This window comes from Toxotes jaculatrix, chromosome 24, assembly GCF_017976425.1.
Source record: "Toxotes jaculatrix isolate fToxJac2 chromosome 24, fToxJac2.pri, whole genome shotgun sequence".
In the NCBI taxonomy this organism is placed as follows: domain Eukaryota; kingdom Metazoa; phylum Chordata; class Actinopteri; family Toxotidae; genus Toxotes; species Toxotes jaculatrix.
In genome coordinates this window covers 6,637,818-6,657,083 of record NC_054417.1, presented here as the reverse complement: position 1 = coordinate 6,657,083, position 19,266 = coordinate 6,637,818, and the positions used below count along the sequence as shown (strand labels likewise).

General features: G+C 42.0%; 1 protein-coding gene across 7 annotated transcripts in view; it reads right to left on the bottom strand.

Annotated features, from left to right (window-relative positions):
• LOC121178074 (receptor tyrosine-protein kinase erbB-4-like) overlaps positions 1-19,266 on the bottom strand; it is a 242,733-nt gene that overhangs the window by 95,158 nt on the left and 128,309 nt on the right. For all 7 annotated transcript variants that reach the window (XR_005893457.1, XR_005893458.1, XM_041032583.1 and 4 more), the window contains exons 4-11: positions 9,031-9,165; positions 7,589-7,654; positions 5,893-6,011; positions 4,974-5,115; positions 4,150-4,263; positions 1,899-2,025; positions 1,550-1,623; positions 541-631 (exon numbers count right to left, since the gene is read on the bottom strand). Coding sequence is in view for 5 of the 7 variants with exons in the window: in XM_041032583.1 (XP_040888517.1) it covers positions 541-631; positions 1,550-1,623; positions 1,899-2,025; positions 4,150-4,263; positions 4,974-5,115; positions 5,893-6,011; positions 7,589-7,654; positions 9,031-9,165 (868 nt within the window). In the remaining 2 variants the exon portion in view is untranslated. The remainder of the gene's footprint in view (positions 1-540; positions 632-1,549; positions 1,624-1,898; positions 2,026-4,149; positions 4,264-4,973; positions 5,116-5,892; positions 6,012-7,588; positions 7,655-9,030; positions 9,166-19,266) is intronic.

Below are 19,266 nucleotides of genomic sequence, written 5' to 3'. Positions count from 1 at the left end.
CCTCGGATCTGCCACTTGTAAGCGAACACAGAACCTGTCATCTAAACAGGGCTAATCAAAGCTGCGTGACAGAAAAGAGCCTCTGTGCAGAACAACAAGGGCCGGTGGCTCATTAGCTCCGATGGTTAGCACCACAACACAGGAACACAGCAAGAAACGCAGAGAGACAAGAATCTTTCTGAGCACGTTATCTGCATATGGGTAGAATGGAATTGCACTTAATGCAATTTTAAATTCAAAGACATAAAGAGTGATGTAGAACATAACCATCACTACGATGTTAATGAGCAGTAAGTGGTGCTACTGTTCAGTAATCGTTACAGTCATTACCTCCTTACCTACATGCACACTATCGAAAAACAATACCCAGGAGGTCAAACTAAAACTGAATCCTGTACAGTCGGTTTTTACATGCACGTGCTCATGTACCACTCTGTAGTATGATTTATTTTTAAATTGATCCCCCTCTGAGCCACGTGGGAACGACAGAAGAAAGTCTAACAGTGCCTAATCTGTGTCTCTGACCTCCTTTGCACATACCTGTACAGAGATCTGCCTCCGATGGTTGCCAGGCTGGAAAAAACACTCAGATCTGTCATGTTCTCAGGCCAAGACTGGATGTTGAGGTAACCTACAAACACATCAGGCAAACTGGTTGAAAACTGCGCTAATTAACGCAACTTTATAAATTAACAAAACTTATATTAAGCAGTATTTTTTTTCTTTCAAAATTGCATGGATAATTACCACAAATTATATCCCTGTTTTGTCAATAAGAAATGGGGAAAAGGAGACAGAGGAAAAATAAAAAAGAGGGGTCCAGTGAGTCTTTCATGAAGGAAGAATCATGAGCAAGAAAAAAAATCCTTTTGTTGCCTAAATCCAAATTAAAAAAAAAAAAAATGCAATTTTTGGTCATGGAGTTGCATCGCCTCTGTGAAGTTCAAGCAAGAACCCATTCTAAGTAGGAAATGTGCTTGGAGAAGACAATATACGCTAATTAAAAGAATGGATTTAATATTCTGCACAATTTGTCCGCTTGCACTTGCCTTTAATGACAGATTGTATCAAATCAGCATCTGTGGAAATGACATTAAAGGGATAGAGCAGGAAATGGTTGGGATAGAATGGCCATTGCTCTTTCTTATTGCTTGGGTTTTCATTATGAAAATGCAGTTTCACTCCATTAGATGTTTGGCTCAACTGCAAGTCGCAGTTTAATATGACAAAAGGGTTTGTGTACGAGGTATTGCTCATCCCTTAAGGCCTGTAATAGCTAATGAATGAATACACACACAAGCACACACACACACACTGCTGTATATACTGTAAGCACGTACAACTATCAGATACACACACACACAATAACATATCCACCAGTTCACCTTTAAGAGTTCAACGTCAGCTTTCCACTTTCCTCTCTAAGATTTCTTTTCCTACCTCAGAGGCCAAATACTTCACACACACACAAACACACACATCACATACAGTAATAATGATGTTTTGTTCGGTCAATTTTTCCAAGGTGACTCCAGCGAGGCAGGCTCACCTGTAATCTCTTTCACCGTGCGGAACACGTTGAGGCGCTCGGGGTCCAAAGGTCCAATTCCATGATACATGTCCCTGAAGTACACACAAAGCACACACAAAGAACACTATCTGTGCTGTGTGCCATTCATAGTTACACATCATTCTAACCTTCAGAGCTTCACAGTAGTTTTTGACTGAATAGAGAACACTGACCTCCCCAAACACGAGACAAACATGCATGCTTCTATCCATTTGCTGTGTGTGTGTGTGTGTGTGTGTGTGTGTGTACAGTGTGTGAAAACCAAATGCTCTATTTCAGCAACAGCAACAACACATGTCAGTGTGTGAGGTTTCATGTAGTCACTCACCCTTTAATGCCAGTAATGAGGAAGATGAGGTTGCCGTTGATTTTGGTGCAGTTGACAAATTTATCAATATTGCTGGCGTCCACTGTTTGAGCTGTCTGCAGGCTGCCCGTCCCTATGCCATCACACACTGACAACAAACAAAAGCAATCACACACATATATTATTCAACATAATTAACATTTTTGTTGCGTTAGTTATGAACAAATCGTCTTAGATGGGAGTCCCCGTCTTGAGAAACTACTATTAGCTATCTGTCTCTTTAATTCATTATAGTCTTTTAGGAAAACGTATCCCTGCTTCTGATGCAATGATAAGGCCGTGGCCCCCTCTCCATGCATTGGAATTCTTCTGATGAAAGCATGGACCAATCCACAGCCAGTTCCTCCCCATAATGAATTCATTACATCTGCATTAATTACACTTGCGGTCTAGTGTGAGTATTTCTGACAGAGGCGGAGGGGATGATGAATAAGGTTGGCATTAAGTGGTGTAACCAGTTTTTGATAGTGATTTATACCAGCCAATTCCATATCTGAAATGTTAATTTGTTATCATTTCCCATAGTTCCTTGGGCTATCGCTCATTAACCCCTCCCTGCTGCGTGACGATGTAATCAAGAGATTAGCCAATCAATGGATGCCACAGCCCATACATGGAGCCTGAAGGAAAACACTACTGTCTCCTCTGCAAAGAGAGAGGGCAAATCAGTTACCTTTGAGAGAATAATATGATGAAGGGGCTAATCCTCTGTACTGAACTGAGGAAATGTTGTTTAATTTCATATTAGACATTTCAGTCTTTTAGCTGATGCTCTTGTGCAAAACGACTTGTAATTACTGAGCAGATAAGAGCTGTGTCTTTTTATGGGAACATGCTGACTGTTGCGGGGCATGTGACCTTCATTTATGCCATATTTGTCATATTTATCCCGCAGGATGTAATGAGCGTACTCTGGACATGCACAGCACTGTTGCGAAAAGGAGAGAAACAGTGAGAATGAGGATGTTATTACAAAACTGGGAATTGCGCGGTATTACCCTAAAATTAAAGAAGATACTGATATTTTGGGGGGTATATTAAGATCAATAAATCAGCTGAAAGTATATTTTGTGTAATATAAAGAAAGCTAAGCTGGCTCTGTTAAAAATAAATTACATTTCCCATAAAGCTTTTAAAGTAATTCCCGTGGGCTACTGTTGATCCAGTATCATCACTGTTAGCATAAAGCTATTAGATTAAAATGGTTTAACTGCATAAGCTCTTGTGCATACAGTAAATGCAGTGCAGTGGGCCAGGAAGTGGGGGAAGCAGGGGGAATGGATAGAGTCTGTATAAACCCTGGTTTTCACCCTATTGAATATAACTTCCACATCATACACTGAACCGTGGCCATATTTTACTGGCTTTAGCATTCCCTGCACTGCACTTCTCTCTCTGTGTAATATCCTACTGACACTGCATCTAGTGTGTCAGGAATTAGTCCAAAAATCTCTCCATCGTCTGTACATTTCTCCTTCTAAGATGAATTTGACAGTCTCATGAGGCGACAGTCACACTTTGTGAATGATGCAGACACTCCCTGGGCCAATGGGCAATAAAACACATCATCATTCCTGGCTTCATCAAAATTGAACTGGGGACAGCAGTTAAAAGTCACTCAAAGTGTCACATTTTGACACCTAAAGTGCAACCATCAAATCAAACATGTTTTATGAACATCAAAATACTGTGCCTCGCACTTCTTAAAAACTTTTGAAAAAGTGGAATTAATTTTTTCATTGACTGAAACATGTCTGGTGATGTGACCATCGAATCGACCATCGAATGTGGACGTCAACCACTGACATAGATAAGAAGCTACAGCAACCGGAAAAGAGCAACATGTTGACAAGTGTAGATGAGATAGATGCAGGTGAAAAGCTGTAAATCACCTTATAGAAAACATTCTTACTGTTAGACTATGTAAGAAGAAATAGGGCCTTTGCCTTCTTACATGGTATGTTATACAGAATGAAGTGAAATTAAATGGCTTAAATTTAATGTCAAAAAACATCACCTTCTTTCTGTTACCTAATGTTTAGCTGAATATCAAGTATAATAATAATAGTGTTTTCCAGTGTCCCAGCTTTGACCAAGGAATCATAAATAATCATCATAAACTGTTCAGGAGCAGAATTAAAAATTACACCTACTACTGTATTGTTATTCTGTGTAGGGCAAACTAATCAGCAGCATTCATCACTTGGTTTACCTTTAGGACAAATGTCTGTACACGGGATGCACATTTTGATGCGGTTCTCCTCCACCTCCATCTTATTGCTGGGACAAGCTCTGACACAGGAGCTGTGGTCCACCACAAAGTTATCTGTGAAAACCAAAGAAAATGTTAGTATTTGTTTAGACTCTTGTTTCATAGCAGAGATGCTGTGATGGTAAGTGCTGCCAGTTTCTCTGGCACCTGCAGTAGAATCTATCGTGTAAAACCATAAAAATCAAAGCATTTCCTAGAAGGATCCAGCTAACGGTGAGAAATTGATCGTATTTTAATCACGTTTGTATAATGATCAAAACTAATTGTCTAGGCCTATATTGCTGAGGAAAAGTAATGAATCAAATTAGTACTTGGTGCCGGCAGTGAAAAAGTGCAACTGGTGTATGCTCATTTGGTGATCAGTGGAACTTGAATATGCAATCTGTTGATGTAGCTTGACTTTTAATGCACGCTCGCTGAGTTACTGCCACACTCTGACTGCATATCTGTGAAAGAAAGAACCAAGATTTGCTTTCTTTTTAGCTGCCAGAAGCCAAAACAGATGGCATGGCGAGCAGTTGATTGAGATACACAGTTTATTTATGTTTGAGTCATTTATCTTGACGTGAAATAAATTGTCTGGAGTCTCATTTCAGAATAGATAGAGGATAAATGCTCCTTTAGTGGACACCACTGCACAGACTATAAAACTTAATTATGAACATCATTATGAGCATCTACGTTATTGAAGTGTAATACTGCAGCATCTGTATCTATTTACAGCTGTGTGGATGCGATGGATTTGCTTATAACAGCAGACTTACGTGGACATTTCTTGACACAAAAAGCTCCATAGGTGTACTTGGCTCTGGGGTTGTGCTCTAGCTGAAAAGACGTGGGGTTGTACACAAACGGCTGAGGGCACTGGGTCACACACGCGCCGCTGTCGTTGAAATTGGTGCACGCCTGCGGAAAACACATAACCACAGTCAGCTGACGGCAGAGGATCCCAGTCAGTCTTCCCATAGCACTGCGTGAGGCGAGGGCGAGCGCTGTGATTTTCTCACATCGGTCACTATGAGTGAAAGAGTATTACAGCAGCATTTCATTTTTACATCGGACTGCGACACGTGGCCCATGTAGTCGTCCCTCGTCTCTTTGAACACCAAATGGGAGCAAAATTGGACCCATTGATCCACAGTCATGATGTAAATGGTGAAATGTTTTCCCATAAACCTCTTAAGTGTTTTGTCGTCTGTGGCTACAGGCTGAAACGGCAGTAATTGAATTGGATGAACCTTTCTGTGAATTACATCTGCAATATCATCTCTGTCAGCGTGCGCGTGTCGTGCACAATTTGGCGAAACAGGAAGAACTTGAGGTGATAAAAGGGATATTAATTGGAACACTGAATCACCAATTTGTTCTTTGAGGACCGCAACTGCGGCAGACTTTTACAGCCCTGTAAAATGACAAACAATTTATCATCCGGTAAACAAAGTGGATCATTTTCGGGCTGGGAGGATGACAAACAGATGTTGCACAAAAGATGTGGACACAGAGAATGGAGGCTGTTGACTGGGGTGCAGTTTAAAATGTATAATTGCTTTTTTTTTTTTGTCTTTGGATGTGTGTGGAAAATGGAAATGAGAGAGAAAGGAAGCAAATCAGAAAAAGTAAAAGATACAGAATGAAGGAAAGGAAAGGTAGCCCGTGTGTGTGTTTGTGCGCAATGTGACGTACGAAGCAGTCTGTGTCCTTGGGGCCCGAGCAGCCGCCGGCACACTCGCGATGACAGCAGTCGCTGACGTAAGGCCCGAAGCATCGACCGTCACACTGCTCTGCACACACCGTCTTTGTCACTGCCCAGGAAGTGAAAAGACTGAATTTTAAAGGTCTGACACACACACACATACCCACACATTCCCTCTCATAAAAGGAGACAATACCACCACCCTCAACCTTCCTCTCATGTTATAGCTGCACACAAAGATTGTCTGATGTGGGACTCAGGCAGAAACAAATGAAGGGGTTCAGCAGCCTAAAGGCCAGACAAGTGGGTTTGTGGCCACAAGACCACTGGACTGAATGCCCAGACTGACTTTAAAAACATGGAGCCTCCTCTCTCAACAACTGCTCTGGAGGTGCCCTTGAAGGAGCCTCTTATCCACCGACTTCTCCAGCTTCAGCTCAGTGACTAGCAGCTAAATATTGGGGTTCAGCTTGGGTGCTCTCAGGTAGAAAGTGGCATGTTGCTGGAGTGAGCTAAGTTGGTTTCCCCTAGATAAAAAAAGTTTGGGGGAAAAAAAAGTTCCATAGAACTCAATCACACTGATTCACCATATCTGTGTTTACGCAATGGGAGTTTTCAGCCAAATGGAATGACTGGCCAAAGACACCTTCCAACTATCATGATAATTCCCTGGCTTTATTCGTTGCTATGCCAACTCTTGTGGTAACCAGGGGAACCATTTACTGCATTTCCCATTTTTTTTCCTGCATTTTATTGCTAAATTATTTTAAAGGAAGCTGTGTTATTGAGCATCATTGGTACAGTGTGAATACTCGGATGTGGCTTTCACATCAAAGTTGCTTCAACACTAAAGAAGAGCCTCCCACAAATTATTGGGACAGTGGGAGATATATCAGCCAGCGAGTCAGCAGGAGCTTGAAGCCGAGGCATTAAAAACTGCTGTGCTCACTATCTGCTGTGTTGGGAACATAATGATGCAGTACAGAAAAAACAACAAGGCTCTGTAGTCTGCAAGTCTGTGTTAGAGTGAGAAAAACAGGCCAGTCCCTCGCTTCGTCTTTCCAAGATGAGTGGAACATCATGTAAATGTACGTAGAACTAACATTTCTCCAGCTGCCCTCCTTTCTCTGTTGTCCTCTTGTTGTCTCTGATTTTATTAACAGCTGTGTGGTAGTGCTGGAATCCGCAGTATCAGCAAGTAACTGGCTTTGATTTGGGTCCTTTGAGTTCAATCAAATATAAAGAAAAAGCTAAAAACAGATGTGTACCCAAGTGCCCACACAGCCCAAAAATAATAAATCTATGTCAAAACAGATTATAGCAGATTATAGATTATTTAAAAGCAGATTGTACAGTATCCTCAATTTTCTCACACACTTCAGTAAATACCGTGGGTCACTCTGCTTTAAACTAATAACAGATTTAACATAATTTCATTAGCCTGGATTTTGATGACGAATGTTTCCATAATCTAAATCCTGTTTCAGAGGCTTCTCCACTCAATTTCAGGTTATGTCAATTATTTAGGCTTAAAGAAATAGTTTAACATTTTGTGAAATACACGTTACTCTTTTTTCTGAGAGGCACAAAATATCAGCCTTATTTTTGTATGTTGAAATACAGAGCTTGAGTATGGGTTCAGTTAGCCCAGCTGAGCTTAAAGTGTGTGTGCATCTGCATACTCACAGGTTTGACACTGGTCTTCCTGATGGCCCCAGCAGCGTCCATTACACGAGCGGTGACAGCGTCTGCCTGCAGAACACACATGCACAAACACACAGGGGCGAACTTCAGATGTAGTTTTGACACAAACACACATCGTCACACGGCGCACCTCACACACCAAATGCCTAATTGTCCAGTCACGCACACACGCTTACAACTTCCCCAACTAGTGACAGTGACAGATCAGTCGAATCTCCTCCACCGATCCGACAATAGACACAGTCATTGTGGCAACTTGTGGCCTGTAGAGAACATAAGCGTGAAAGACAGGCCTCTACTCCCCTCCGTCAACCGCTCACACAGGCAAAGTGGGACCTGACAGAGCACTCACAGCCTTCATCTGCCAGTGGCCCATCATCAAGACTTAATTGACTATGGGTTAATTACAGAGTAAGTGGAATGGAGCAGCAGATTGTCACCCTGCCCCTTCAACCACTCCCACAATGGGGTTGTTAATGTTAAATACTAACTACGGCTTGGCAAAGGGCCCCGATTTGGCAACCTCAACTCCCACACACTCTCTTGTCATTTTTTGGCCCACCTCCTCTGTTCTTTGTTGCTTTTCATCCTCCTCCTCCTACATCAGTGCCATCTAATCAACAAAATAGCAATGTTTTACACATATTGTGCTTTAAAGTGTCTTTTCAAACCTTCATTTTAGAGTTATCAGCTTTGCATGAGGTCTTGCGCTGCGAGTCAACACCATGCAGATTTTGTTCTGCTCAGTCTAGTCATCATGCTTTTTTAATCAGAGAAACTTCATCGGCACTTCCACCACTATGTCTTTGCTAGCTATTTGGAGCCTCTGCTGTCCCTGCTGTTCACCCTGACATGTTTTGATACAGAGTGCCTGAAGAAGCTTCTATGCTTGCCCTGTCTCTCCCTTAAAATGAGCAAGAAGCTCGTCCAAAAATGTGCAGAAAAGTTTGAGAGAGTCTGTCTTTATCAGCCAGTTCCTCTGACACAGAATGTCCGCCGGATAGTGCCTGTTATGTCCCAAGCAGAGGGAGCTGAGGGACTGCGGGGACCATGAAGGGGGCACCAAGGGAAGTGGGCAGCTTCAAACCAGCTGTCAGATTCACTGAGATTTAAAAAGAGCACAGCAGACAGCAGCTCCATGGGCCTAGCTGCAGAGACGCTACCATACCACTACAATAGAAAGGCTCACACGTTGATCTAACACTAAGTGATTTTGCTTCCAATTGACCACCAGGCAAACAGAATGAATACAAAAGGATAGGGCATGACTGCTGCTGGTGGGTGGGTGTGTGCTTGTGTGTACTTCTACAGTATGTTTGCGTGCGGTTTGCTTTCACATTTCACTGAAGATGTCTAAAAAAAAATTCTTGATTTTCATCCAAAGTTACTGGTTCTGCTGGTTTTCGCCCACGTCCGGTACTCACATCCGAGGTTGCTGTTGTTGGACGGTACCACCAGCAGCTCAGCCTGGGGGTTCTTAATAATGTCACGCCAGTGGATGGTGTCCGCATGGCACAGGAACTTGTTCTGGTCAACATAAACACCCCCATTCAGAATCTCTGCACGGGAAGGAAAAAAAAAAAGAGAAAGAGAAATGAGCACATAGTCATGGATATATAGTACATGCACATGATGGCAGGAAATCAATACCTCAAGGTTAACTCCCATCGCTCCTTTGTCTCAAAGTAGCGATGCATACTGTGTCCCCTGAAGTGCATCTGAGCATGAAGATAAATGCTACTGACAAATGCACGCAGTAATTCAATACCACGTCTAAAGACAATCATGTTTTGTACAGAGGTACTCCACAAAAAAATAATGAATGTATTTTACCCTGTAAACAAACAGCCCTGCTTTTGAAATGAACTCCAAATTGTACGCCCGTATGATTTCCTAATTATGCACTGAGTATTAAATAATTTCATTTAGCTTGAGAATTAGAGAGAGTTAACAAGTCTGAATGTCATTGGAAGACACCAAATACTTGTTGCGTTAATTAAAAGTGAAACAGTAAACTGGAGCAGATATGGAGCTTGACTCAAATCCTCATTGAGGGGATACTGTTCTTGAACGGAGTGTTTAATTAATGGGGACTGGTGTAAAGTTTCTTTCTGAGGGTTTTGTGATAAATTTGCAGTTTGGAACGTCTTCAATTTTATTTTTATTGTTCCACTATTATCATCAAGCGCTCTCACTTGGCTCAAAACAGGCCCAAATTATCAAACTGACTCAGAAAATAAGGCATCACAGCTCTCTTGACCTACTCCACATCCCTCCATCAAAGTGAGAGCCAACATACCGAAGACAAAGGCAGCCTCCTCATCCAGCATTTGTTTAATAGCAAAAATATGTTTCTTTTCAAGGACCAGTGCCCTTAACAGATGCCTGCGCATGGAGCGCGATAAATTCTAATCTCTCTCACTGTTACTAATCCAGGTTTTGGATATGGACACAGAATGAAATGATGCTGCAGTAATCCCCCCCCTCCCAAGCTGTGACCTAAGGCAGAAGAGAAACAACAGGCCCCATCAGTGCCTCCTTCTCTCTGGGACACCAGCTGACTGTATTATTTAACCTAGTTCAGGGATTTAGATACAATTCACCTTGCATCCCCTTCTCCTTGAATATGAAGTACTGCCTGATTCCATTAAAGTACTTGTCATAATAAATGAAATTTCATATTAAAAAAGTAACAATGTGGTTCAGATTAGGGCTGGATTAGCTGAAGATATAGAAGGGTATTATCTCCCTAGGCAGATTATTAACAGTGTATGAGTTATGCGGACGATTCAGCAGCTGAGAAGCACACGCAGGAAGCTAATCATTACCATCCGACACCCTGATAAAGGAAGTGGGCCTTGGTAGAGACGGGGACATTTATTCAAAGCCCTCTTAGAGGTGACATGGCGCTCCGTCTGCCCGCTGAATGGCCTACAGCCGCGGCTTCATGTAATCATGTTCCCGTCACAATGGGCGATTTATCAGGGGGTGTTTTACATTCATGGATGGTGGGTAAAAAATAGGATAGGCTGTGCTTTATTCAAATAACATGTAGACCGCACTGTCAGCATGCTTTGATGCCATTTAAAAATACTCATGAAATAAGCAGCAATCCATTATGGAACTGATATCCCAGATATGGCAGATTTCAAACATCATATGTAACAATACACTGAATAAGCATTTACGTGCAGGAGATGTGTGCATATGTGCATTTTCTTTAATCTACCAGTAGATTATAATCTGGGTCATCACCACAACAGTTTTACTCTGACATATATACAACTCAATCATATGCTGTATACTGTGCACAATAAAGAACAAAGAAGGTCAACTGGGAAAACACAAGGGGTGAAGACCACAAAGTTCAGACACTCACACACTCTCACAGAACCAGTAATTTGCACAACTCACTGTGGACTGGCAGGAGCTCAGAGCAGGCACATGTTTAGGCTTCATTTCAGCAGGAGCTCACAAATAAACTCTTCCTACATCTGACTGGAAGAACACATGACTAGCTGGACTGTCACCGTCTTTAGTTGTAATTTTGAACCGACAACCTACTGAAAATGTGCTTCACCATTTCCGGAGTCCACAGAGGTAAAGAGCAATTGTCAGAGTTCAAAGTTTTACAAATGGTAAAATAAGAAGGAAAACTTTTTTCATAATATTTTTAAAGTTATAATAATGTCTACATTTGAAGCCAATGAGGTATGACACATATTATCAATTTAGCTATTTTATGGGGAGCCGGTCTGTCTGTTCAACCCACCCAGCACTGCCCCAAATGCTCTTTTAAGTGCCAGTGTCCAGATCCCCCACTGCTCGCCACGAGACAAACTGCCACTTCTGCTGTCCATCCAGGCAAGGGCACTAACTCTAGCGGGATGACAAGCCTGTATCGGGTGGTCATTCATTAACGGGCGACAGGCCTGAGCCACCGCCCACCCCTCATTCCCTCGCCTCTCAAGTCCATCCCTCCCCAATGCTTCAATCTTTCCATCAGGACGGGAGATCTACAGCCGACCATCGCCACAACACCCACCCCCACCATCCAATCCCCTCACCCTGCACACTTCTGTGATTCACGAGGTAGTCATAAAAGCTATTGTCCTGCATCGGGAGAAAGGGGGGGAGGCGGTAGAGGGGTGAGAGGTAGAGAGGGCAGTAGGAGAGGAAAAGAACAGTGATATGAGGAGAACATGAAGAAAAGAGATTACAGCTCAACCTAAGATAATTAAGCCTATTATTTAAAGTAATACTTCTCGAACTTTTTACATAAACCACACAGGAATTTACCAGTGTTACTCTGTAATAAAAATATAACATACTAGTGACTAGAGATCTTGTCTCATATCATATTTTACCCTCTAAACCAGGGGTGTCAAACCTGTCCACAAAGGGCCGGTGTGGCTGCAGGTTTTTGTTCCAACCAATGAAGAGCACACAGTTTGACCAATCAACTGTCTGAAGACTGAGATCAGTTGATTAAATGAGTCAAGTCTGGTGTGCTGCTGCTTGGTTGGAACAAAAACCTGCAGCCACACCGGCCCTTTGTGGACAGGTTTGACACCCCTGCTCTAAACCATTCAAGCATTGTTCACAGTAAAAAGGGAGATAGCATCATCATTTCCATAAGGAGCTTTGCAATAGCACTTTTTAATGTCAATCAAATTCTGGTTCACCAAAGAGAAACTATCTGAGCTGAAGAAGAACAACGCTGGAAACTTGTTTAGTTGCCACTGATCATATCATGTAGTTCACAGTGTCCTAGACTGATAAATGTGCTTTGATGGACTTAGCGGTGTTTAAAACGGACTGATAACACACAAACGAAAGCTTCCATCTTCCCCCTTTGATAGTCTGTATGTTAGACCAAAGCGGTGACTTTGCTGGGTGACACAGTTCCCAGCGATGCCGTTTTATGTGTGCATGTGGCCGCTGAGGGCTGCGCTGCCATATGTTCGGGTCATGTTTGGTTCAAAACTGTTTCTGGTGGAGCGTTTTGCTACATCTCTCTTGGCAGTAAAACAAAGTGTCTCACTGTGATGGAAGGGAAAAAAAATTCACCAAGCGAAAAGTGTCTTGTTGAATAAGAGATTACCTTTCATGTGGAACTGTGAAATGGTGTATGAGGAGAAAACTAGAATGAACCGCTTTATTTAACGGTCCCACTTTCATGAAATACATTTTTATGTCTTTCTAGAGCCTTCAAAATAAATTCTGTGTTTAAGTTAACTGAAAACAACTCACATTAAACTGACATTTTAAAAAAATAAAGGCCACTTACTCTCAACACAGCCGCCAATTTCGACAAGGTGTAACTCATATCTTACCGACTCGACTAAATTGGAATGTACCATTTGCTCAGGTAAGCACAGGGGTGAGCTAAAGGAGGGCTAGCGTTACAAGACTGCACAATAACAATGAAAGCAGGTATGACACAAAATATGTGTTGTGTAATAACATGTTAACCGGTGTATTACACACCGGTCAACATGTTATTACTCTGGTCATCTACAGGTATGAACAAAAACAAATTACTTTGACTATGCGGTTTTATTATGCTCCCCTTCTTTCAGTCACTTGACAGTGGCCAGGCACTGCGTTGAGGATGGATGGATGCGCACCTGCTTTCAGTTTATTTAAATGAGCAGATGACCTGCAGCAAGACAGGTCATCATATATATGTGTATACACACACACACGGTAACTCTGATGATTTACTGATCACAACTTTGTAGTACACAAATAAAACTACACAACTGAAACAAGCTTGGCTAATGCCATTAAAGTTGATAAATTAACTAACTAAAGGGCAAAACACTGGCCTGAAATTAATGACTGAGCACTTGAGGAAACCTGATAATGTTGGGGATGCAGATAAGGAAGTAACCTTTTCACACCCATGGTTTTACATTTATGTTCAGTATTTTTTTTTTTTAGCTCTTAGCTGCCTCTCTCCATAGAACAAACAGTCAGGCCAACATGCCAGGGTTTAATTTCTAAATCACTGACATTACAGCAGTAACAAAAGCGACCCTTGAATGATTATATAGAGCTATAAACAGAAATAAGAACTGAGCAAAAGGTAACAGCAAAATTTAAAATGTGGTAGAAGATTTCTTGGGAATATTTATTTGTATTGTGCATCACATAGGCTCAAAATAGAGAAAAGGGCAATCAGAGCATAGATTGTTAAGGAAGTAAAAATGATCCCTGTGCCAAGCTGCCTTTGCAAGCCAATTAAGTTCATTTTACTGTCGTTCAGCAGAGCGAAGAGCCCCTATTTTGAAGTAGTTTCTAGGCAATGATGGCCCCAGCACCAATCAGTGGCCATAGCTCCATAGGGAGCCTGTTGATGAGCTTTCATCAGTGCTGCTAGCCACTTGTCCTACATCTCTTTCTCTCCCTAATTATGCTGATGAATAAGGCCATAATAGTGATCCGTCCTCGAGTGATGAGTCCATGAGTTTACCATTATTGTCTTGTTTCGGGGGCGGGAGTGTCACTTATCACTCAGCTCAAGCAGGGTGCATTTGGGCAATACACTGTGCTCTTTTTTATTAGGATCATCTCTCTATCCCTGTCGTCCTCCACCCCTCACCCACTCCTCAGACCCACCCATCCTCTCCTGCATGAAATGTACTTTCTCACTCCGGTGATGGGCCGACTTGCTGAGCACGGGGAACAGAGAAATCGAGATGATCACTCTTTCTCTCCACAGTCGGGTGCACTTTTTTCTTGTTGAAGCACACCAACACACACATACTGTTAGAAACACACACAAGAAAGGCCAATGCATGTGAAATTCTCGTGCGAACGTGTGATGCTGCACACAGACATACAAAATCCCTATGATGTACATCTCCTGTCCTACAGCAAAAATCATCTTGGAGCTTGGTTGCATCAGGTCGACAAAGCCTCACATTTGTAGGCAGAGCTGTAGAGTTAAGCCGAGGCTTTACCTCTTAAATGCCAATTAATCACTCAGTTCTTGAGAGAGAAATGCAGAGAGCCCCAAGGAAAGCACCTTCTGATTTTTTTTTTCCAAAATAAAAATGAAGTGGAATGTATATTCTTTATAGAAATTCCAGCAAGATCCAGTGTCGGGCTACTAATGGGAGGTCATTAAAAAAAGGGTGTTCTAGCTCGTATATATGCATACATGTATGCCAGATTCTCAAATAGAGACCCAGACTTTTATCTATCTTACCTGCACCTTGCAACATGTGTCAGGCAGGTGAGTGATGGACACTCTGACATTACAAAGTAGTTGTACTGAAGGGATTAATGATGCAGATATGTACATTACTCTGAATTTTCTATGTGCCAAGTCACTCACTCCCTGCATTTTTTTACATGGCTTTACTGGGGACCAAGCAGGCCAAAGCATTATATGAAGACTGGCTTTTATGTGAAAATGTATGGTATCTAAGAGACCGGTAAACACTTTGCAGTCATTTACATGCATCAGTTCCTGGTGCTCTGTGTGGCCTGTGACACAGTGCAGACAGCTGGCATGACAGAAGGTGCCGAACTGGGGAACGAAACAAATTGCCTTCATTTTCTTAGAGTGCAACCTCTTCAGGGAACACCGATGAACATTACTGGAATGGCAACAAATCTGCGACTGTAGAAAATAATGACTGGCATGAAAGCCAATGAAGAAAAGTTACATAAACAGCGATACAGAGAGATTGCATTGAAGTTGCTTTTGCTGTCCCAAGCAACATTTTCAATTTCTCTCAGATAATAAGGACAATCATCTATAGCGATGACAGAATGAGCAGAAAAATTGGTGGACATTCACCAACAAATAGAACAATCCTCCAAGAACAGGCTCAAAATCCAACACAAAAACAGCCGCAGAGGTTGCCCTGCTCTTCGCCAACTGACATCCCTTTCAAGGTTTTAACATTGCACTTTGCACTTCACATACATGTACGGATAGATGAACAATGAAGTGTTCAGTTCCCCACACTGCTGTAAAAATCTCTTTCATCTTATGGCAGGAATGCCCACAATATACTGTCTCGAATGACCTACACTACAGCAGCAGAAAAAGAACAAAGAGATGTCCTGAAAAAAAAAGAAACACACATACATGTGTTTGTGCAATTGCAAGGGACTCTGGATAAAGGAAGGAAGTTTGCATGTGCATGAATGGGATGGTTAATTGGTACACATGTTGGTGTGTCAGGGTCCGAGTGTGCATGCACCTGCTAAATATCTCACCAAAATCGAACTGCTTAATTAAAATAAGGCTGTGGATTTCTGTCCTCCGCTAATTTACAGTAAGACAAAGAAACCCCACGATGTGAGGTAAACACATGACTTGACTGGAAAACAAGCAGTCAGTCCCTTAGGAAACCGTTTGTGTGTAATTGTGAAGCACTCCACTGTACAGTGCCTCCGAGCATGTTTACTCTAAAGAGGGGAAAAAAAAAAAAAAAAAAAAAAAAACAGAGGCTGTTGAGAAAGTAGCTGCTTAAGTGAAAACAACTTCTCAAATCCCATGAATAACTGTTAAGTCTCCAGACTGCAAACAAGCCGCTGGTAGATAAATGGCTGCAGATTGCCAAGATAATAGAGACAGAAAAAGGCAACTAGTTTGCCTCGAGGCACAAAAAAACCAAAGCATCAGCAAAATGGGTTTGGTGCTACGAGTGACCAAAATGAAATGAACTTTTCAGAGTGCAAAGTGGGTAGCGTTTTTTTTCCGGTAGGGGAAACATTTTGTTCCTGCAGTTGCACATTTTATAAAGACTTGCATTATTCACACACCTAAAAAGCTGTCAAAGGGCTGTGCTGTGTTTTATAAATGATACAGCCCTTACAAGCAAATCCACAGTGGCTCGAGGCCTCTGACTTGAGGAGAACTTATCTGATCTTCACGGAAAGGCGGAGGTGGGTCTCCAGAGTCCCGTTTCCCCACTTCTCCATTATTAGCTCTGCCAGCCAAAGAGATATTGTGCTGGGTGACAAATGGGAGAGGAGCGTTAGGGCGCAGACAGTGCGGGGGAGGTCCTCTCCATCTGCACCCCCCTGCTCCTCCCTCCTCCCACCGCCTCTCCCACGATACGGTGAGCTGCTGCCGTGTCCTCCCCGATAACCATAATTGTGTTTTAAAGCCCCTGATTAAATTTTGCAGTCTCGAATGATATTGTTTTGTGATGAATCCTTTATGAAAAATGCTTCATGTTAGGAGATTATGGAAGCTGTGTAGGCACAGAAGGAGGCAGCTAAAAGGTGGAGGCGGAGATGACAATTTTTTATTTATTTATTTATTTATTTTTACTTAAACCTTCAATGGACGTTAAATGAATCCCTGCCATCACTCTTCCTCTTTTCCTCCACCCACTCTTGCTCCACCCGTCTGTCCTCTCTGTCTTATAAACACATACACAGACATAAACAATCCTTTTTTTTCCTTTTGCTATGGTTCCTTGCTCTGTCTCACCAAAACACAGCCGCAGGCGTACAGGTTGCACAGCAATCATGATTAGGAAAACTTCCAGTGCTTTGGCTCAGACGTAATAAAAACAGAAAGCCTTCAAAATACAAAAAGGGATAAATAATATTCCAGTTTCAAAACTTTTGTCTGCCTCGTTACTTTACAATAATAATGTAAGTCTCCCATCTGAGAGTGTCACACTATCTCTGGGGAAGGCCGATTTTTTCTCCCTTTTTTTTTTTTTTAGAGGTGACACAAAATGCAATCAGGGCGAATGAGAAGCCAGCAAATTCAATAATGGAGGCAAATGAAAATGGAACTGGAGACTCTGCACTTAAAGCGGGATGGGCTCACGGCCCTAATAAGCCCTCTTCTGTCACCGCTTCCCTGCATCTAAATTAACCAGAGGCCCTCCAATCAGCGCGGGCAAACAAAAGAGCCAGCCAAAGAGATGAAAGCGCTGCTGAATACTAATCAAGGTAACGAACAGCAGTGGTCGTCAATGATCAACACTGATGTGTGAGCATGGAGCATATGTGCGTGTGTGTTGGTTAGGGGATTAGTGAATAAATCAATTAACAATTAGTTTGTTAAGAGGTAACATCAAAATTCTGTTTATAAGCACTTAACTTTGGTTAGGAAATTGGGCAGTTTTGAAATTCACTTAAAATTAAATGTTTTAAAAAGCCACAAATCTACCTTTTTTTTTTTTTTTTTTTTTAACCAGTCATGTGTTCCTGAAGTTTTACTCAGCTTTTAATAGGTCTCACTGACCCAGAGGTCAAGCAACTCACTCATCAAATAAATTGCCAGGTGTAGTCTCAAAGTACAAACAACCCCAGAATTGCTGTCCCATGTTGTTTTTCTACAACAGCAGTGATGGGTTGTTTTACAGTGGAGTTTCTCTGACAGCCAGTCCACTCTCTGCTCTGTTATTGTGCTGGAAATAGTGTTTTGGTACAATTGCCCAAGCTAAGAACATCAAACTAAAATTTAGAGGGCACTATGAATGGACCTTGGGGGAGCCATCAAGACAGTGAAACTGCTGAGCAGCTTAGCTCATAACTTGAAATGTGGGTTATTATTAAATGTCCACTCTTGAGTCAGGAAACAAAAAAAAGGAGTTCCTTAAGAGCCTTGATGTGTGTGTGCTTGAACACCTGCAGTGCACGGGCATATACACACAAACACATGCTGCTTGTCTAACATGCATTTTGTAATTCAAATCGGACTCATTGCATATTTTCATGGAGCAAAATGCTTAAGAAGTGTTGGAAACAGAGCTAACCCTCTGCATTAAAATTGACACTTACAATGGGGTAAATGGGCAATTTGTCATTTTCTGGCACAGAGCTGCAGCACTCATCCCTCCGCTTGGGTAATTTGGGACACACCGACACAGACACAGACACACACACACACCAGCAAATCAACTATGACCACTAAATTGCCTCCATCTGGTTCTACAGTATATTTAGTGTGAGGTCCTGTGAGCCAGTCCAGCACAACTTCACACCCCCTTTTCCTGACTCTACCTTCGTCTTATGTGAGTTCTTCAAGAGATGCTTTGCACAGACATATTCATCAATGATAATGACTGGCTATGCATAACATCCTAATGGATTTGCAGTTTGGAGTATGAGTAAACAGATCTCAAGAGGGGCTTGGACTGAGGCGGGGCACTTAAAAAAAAATGGACCCAAAAACGTCATTAAAACTTGCCAAAGTCAAGCAGGTTACAGACGCCTGGGAGAGAATGCAGACTGAAATTGCACACACACACACAAACACAAAGCTAAGCATACACCGTTTATTTTACCCAGGACCCCAAAGCATACAAATATGTTGCAATGTCAGGAGGGTAGCGTGTGCCTCGTGGCAAGACAAACAAGTAGACGCTTTGAGTATAATTACTGTCAAATGAAAACCTCCCATCATCAGAATGTCAACACGGCCTTGTTTTTAACTTGATGACACTGCACTTTTCAGGTTATCACGTAGGTTTTGAAAGGGTTTTGTAATCCCACGTGGTCAAGCAATTTTCCCAAACTACAGAGAGGTTCATAATCTTTTGGTTCAACTGGTTCAATTTGCTTTTTAAAACCAACAGCCAGGCTCGTAGTCCAGATCATTTAAGAAGGGGAACTCAAGAATCCGGTCACAAGTAATTCTAATCTCCCGAAAAAATTAATTCAGCTCTAAT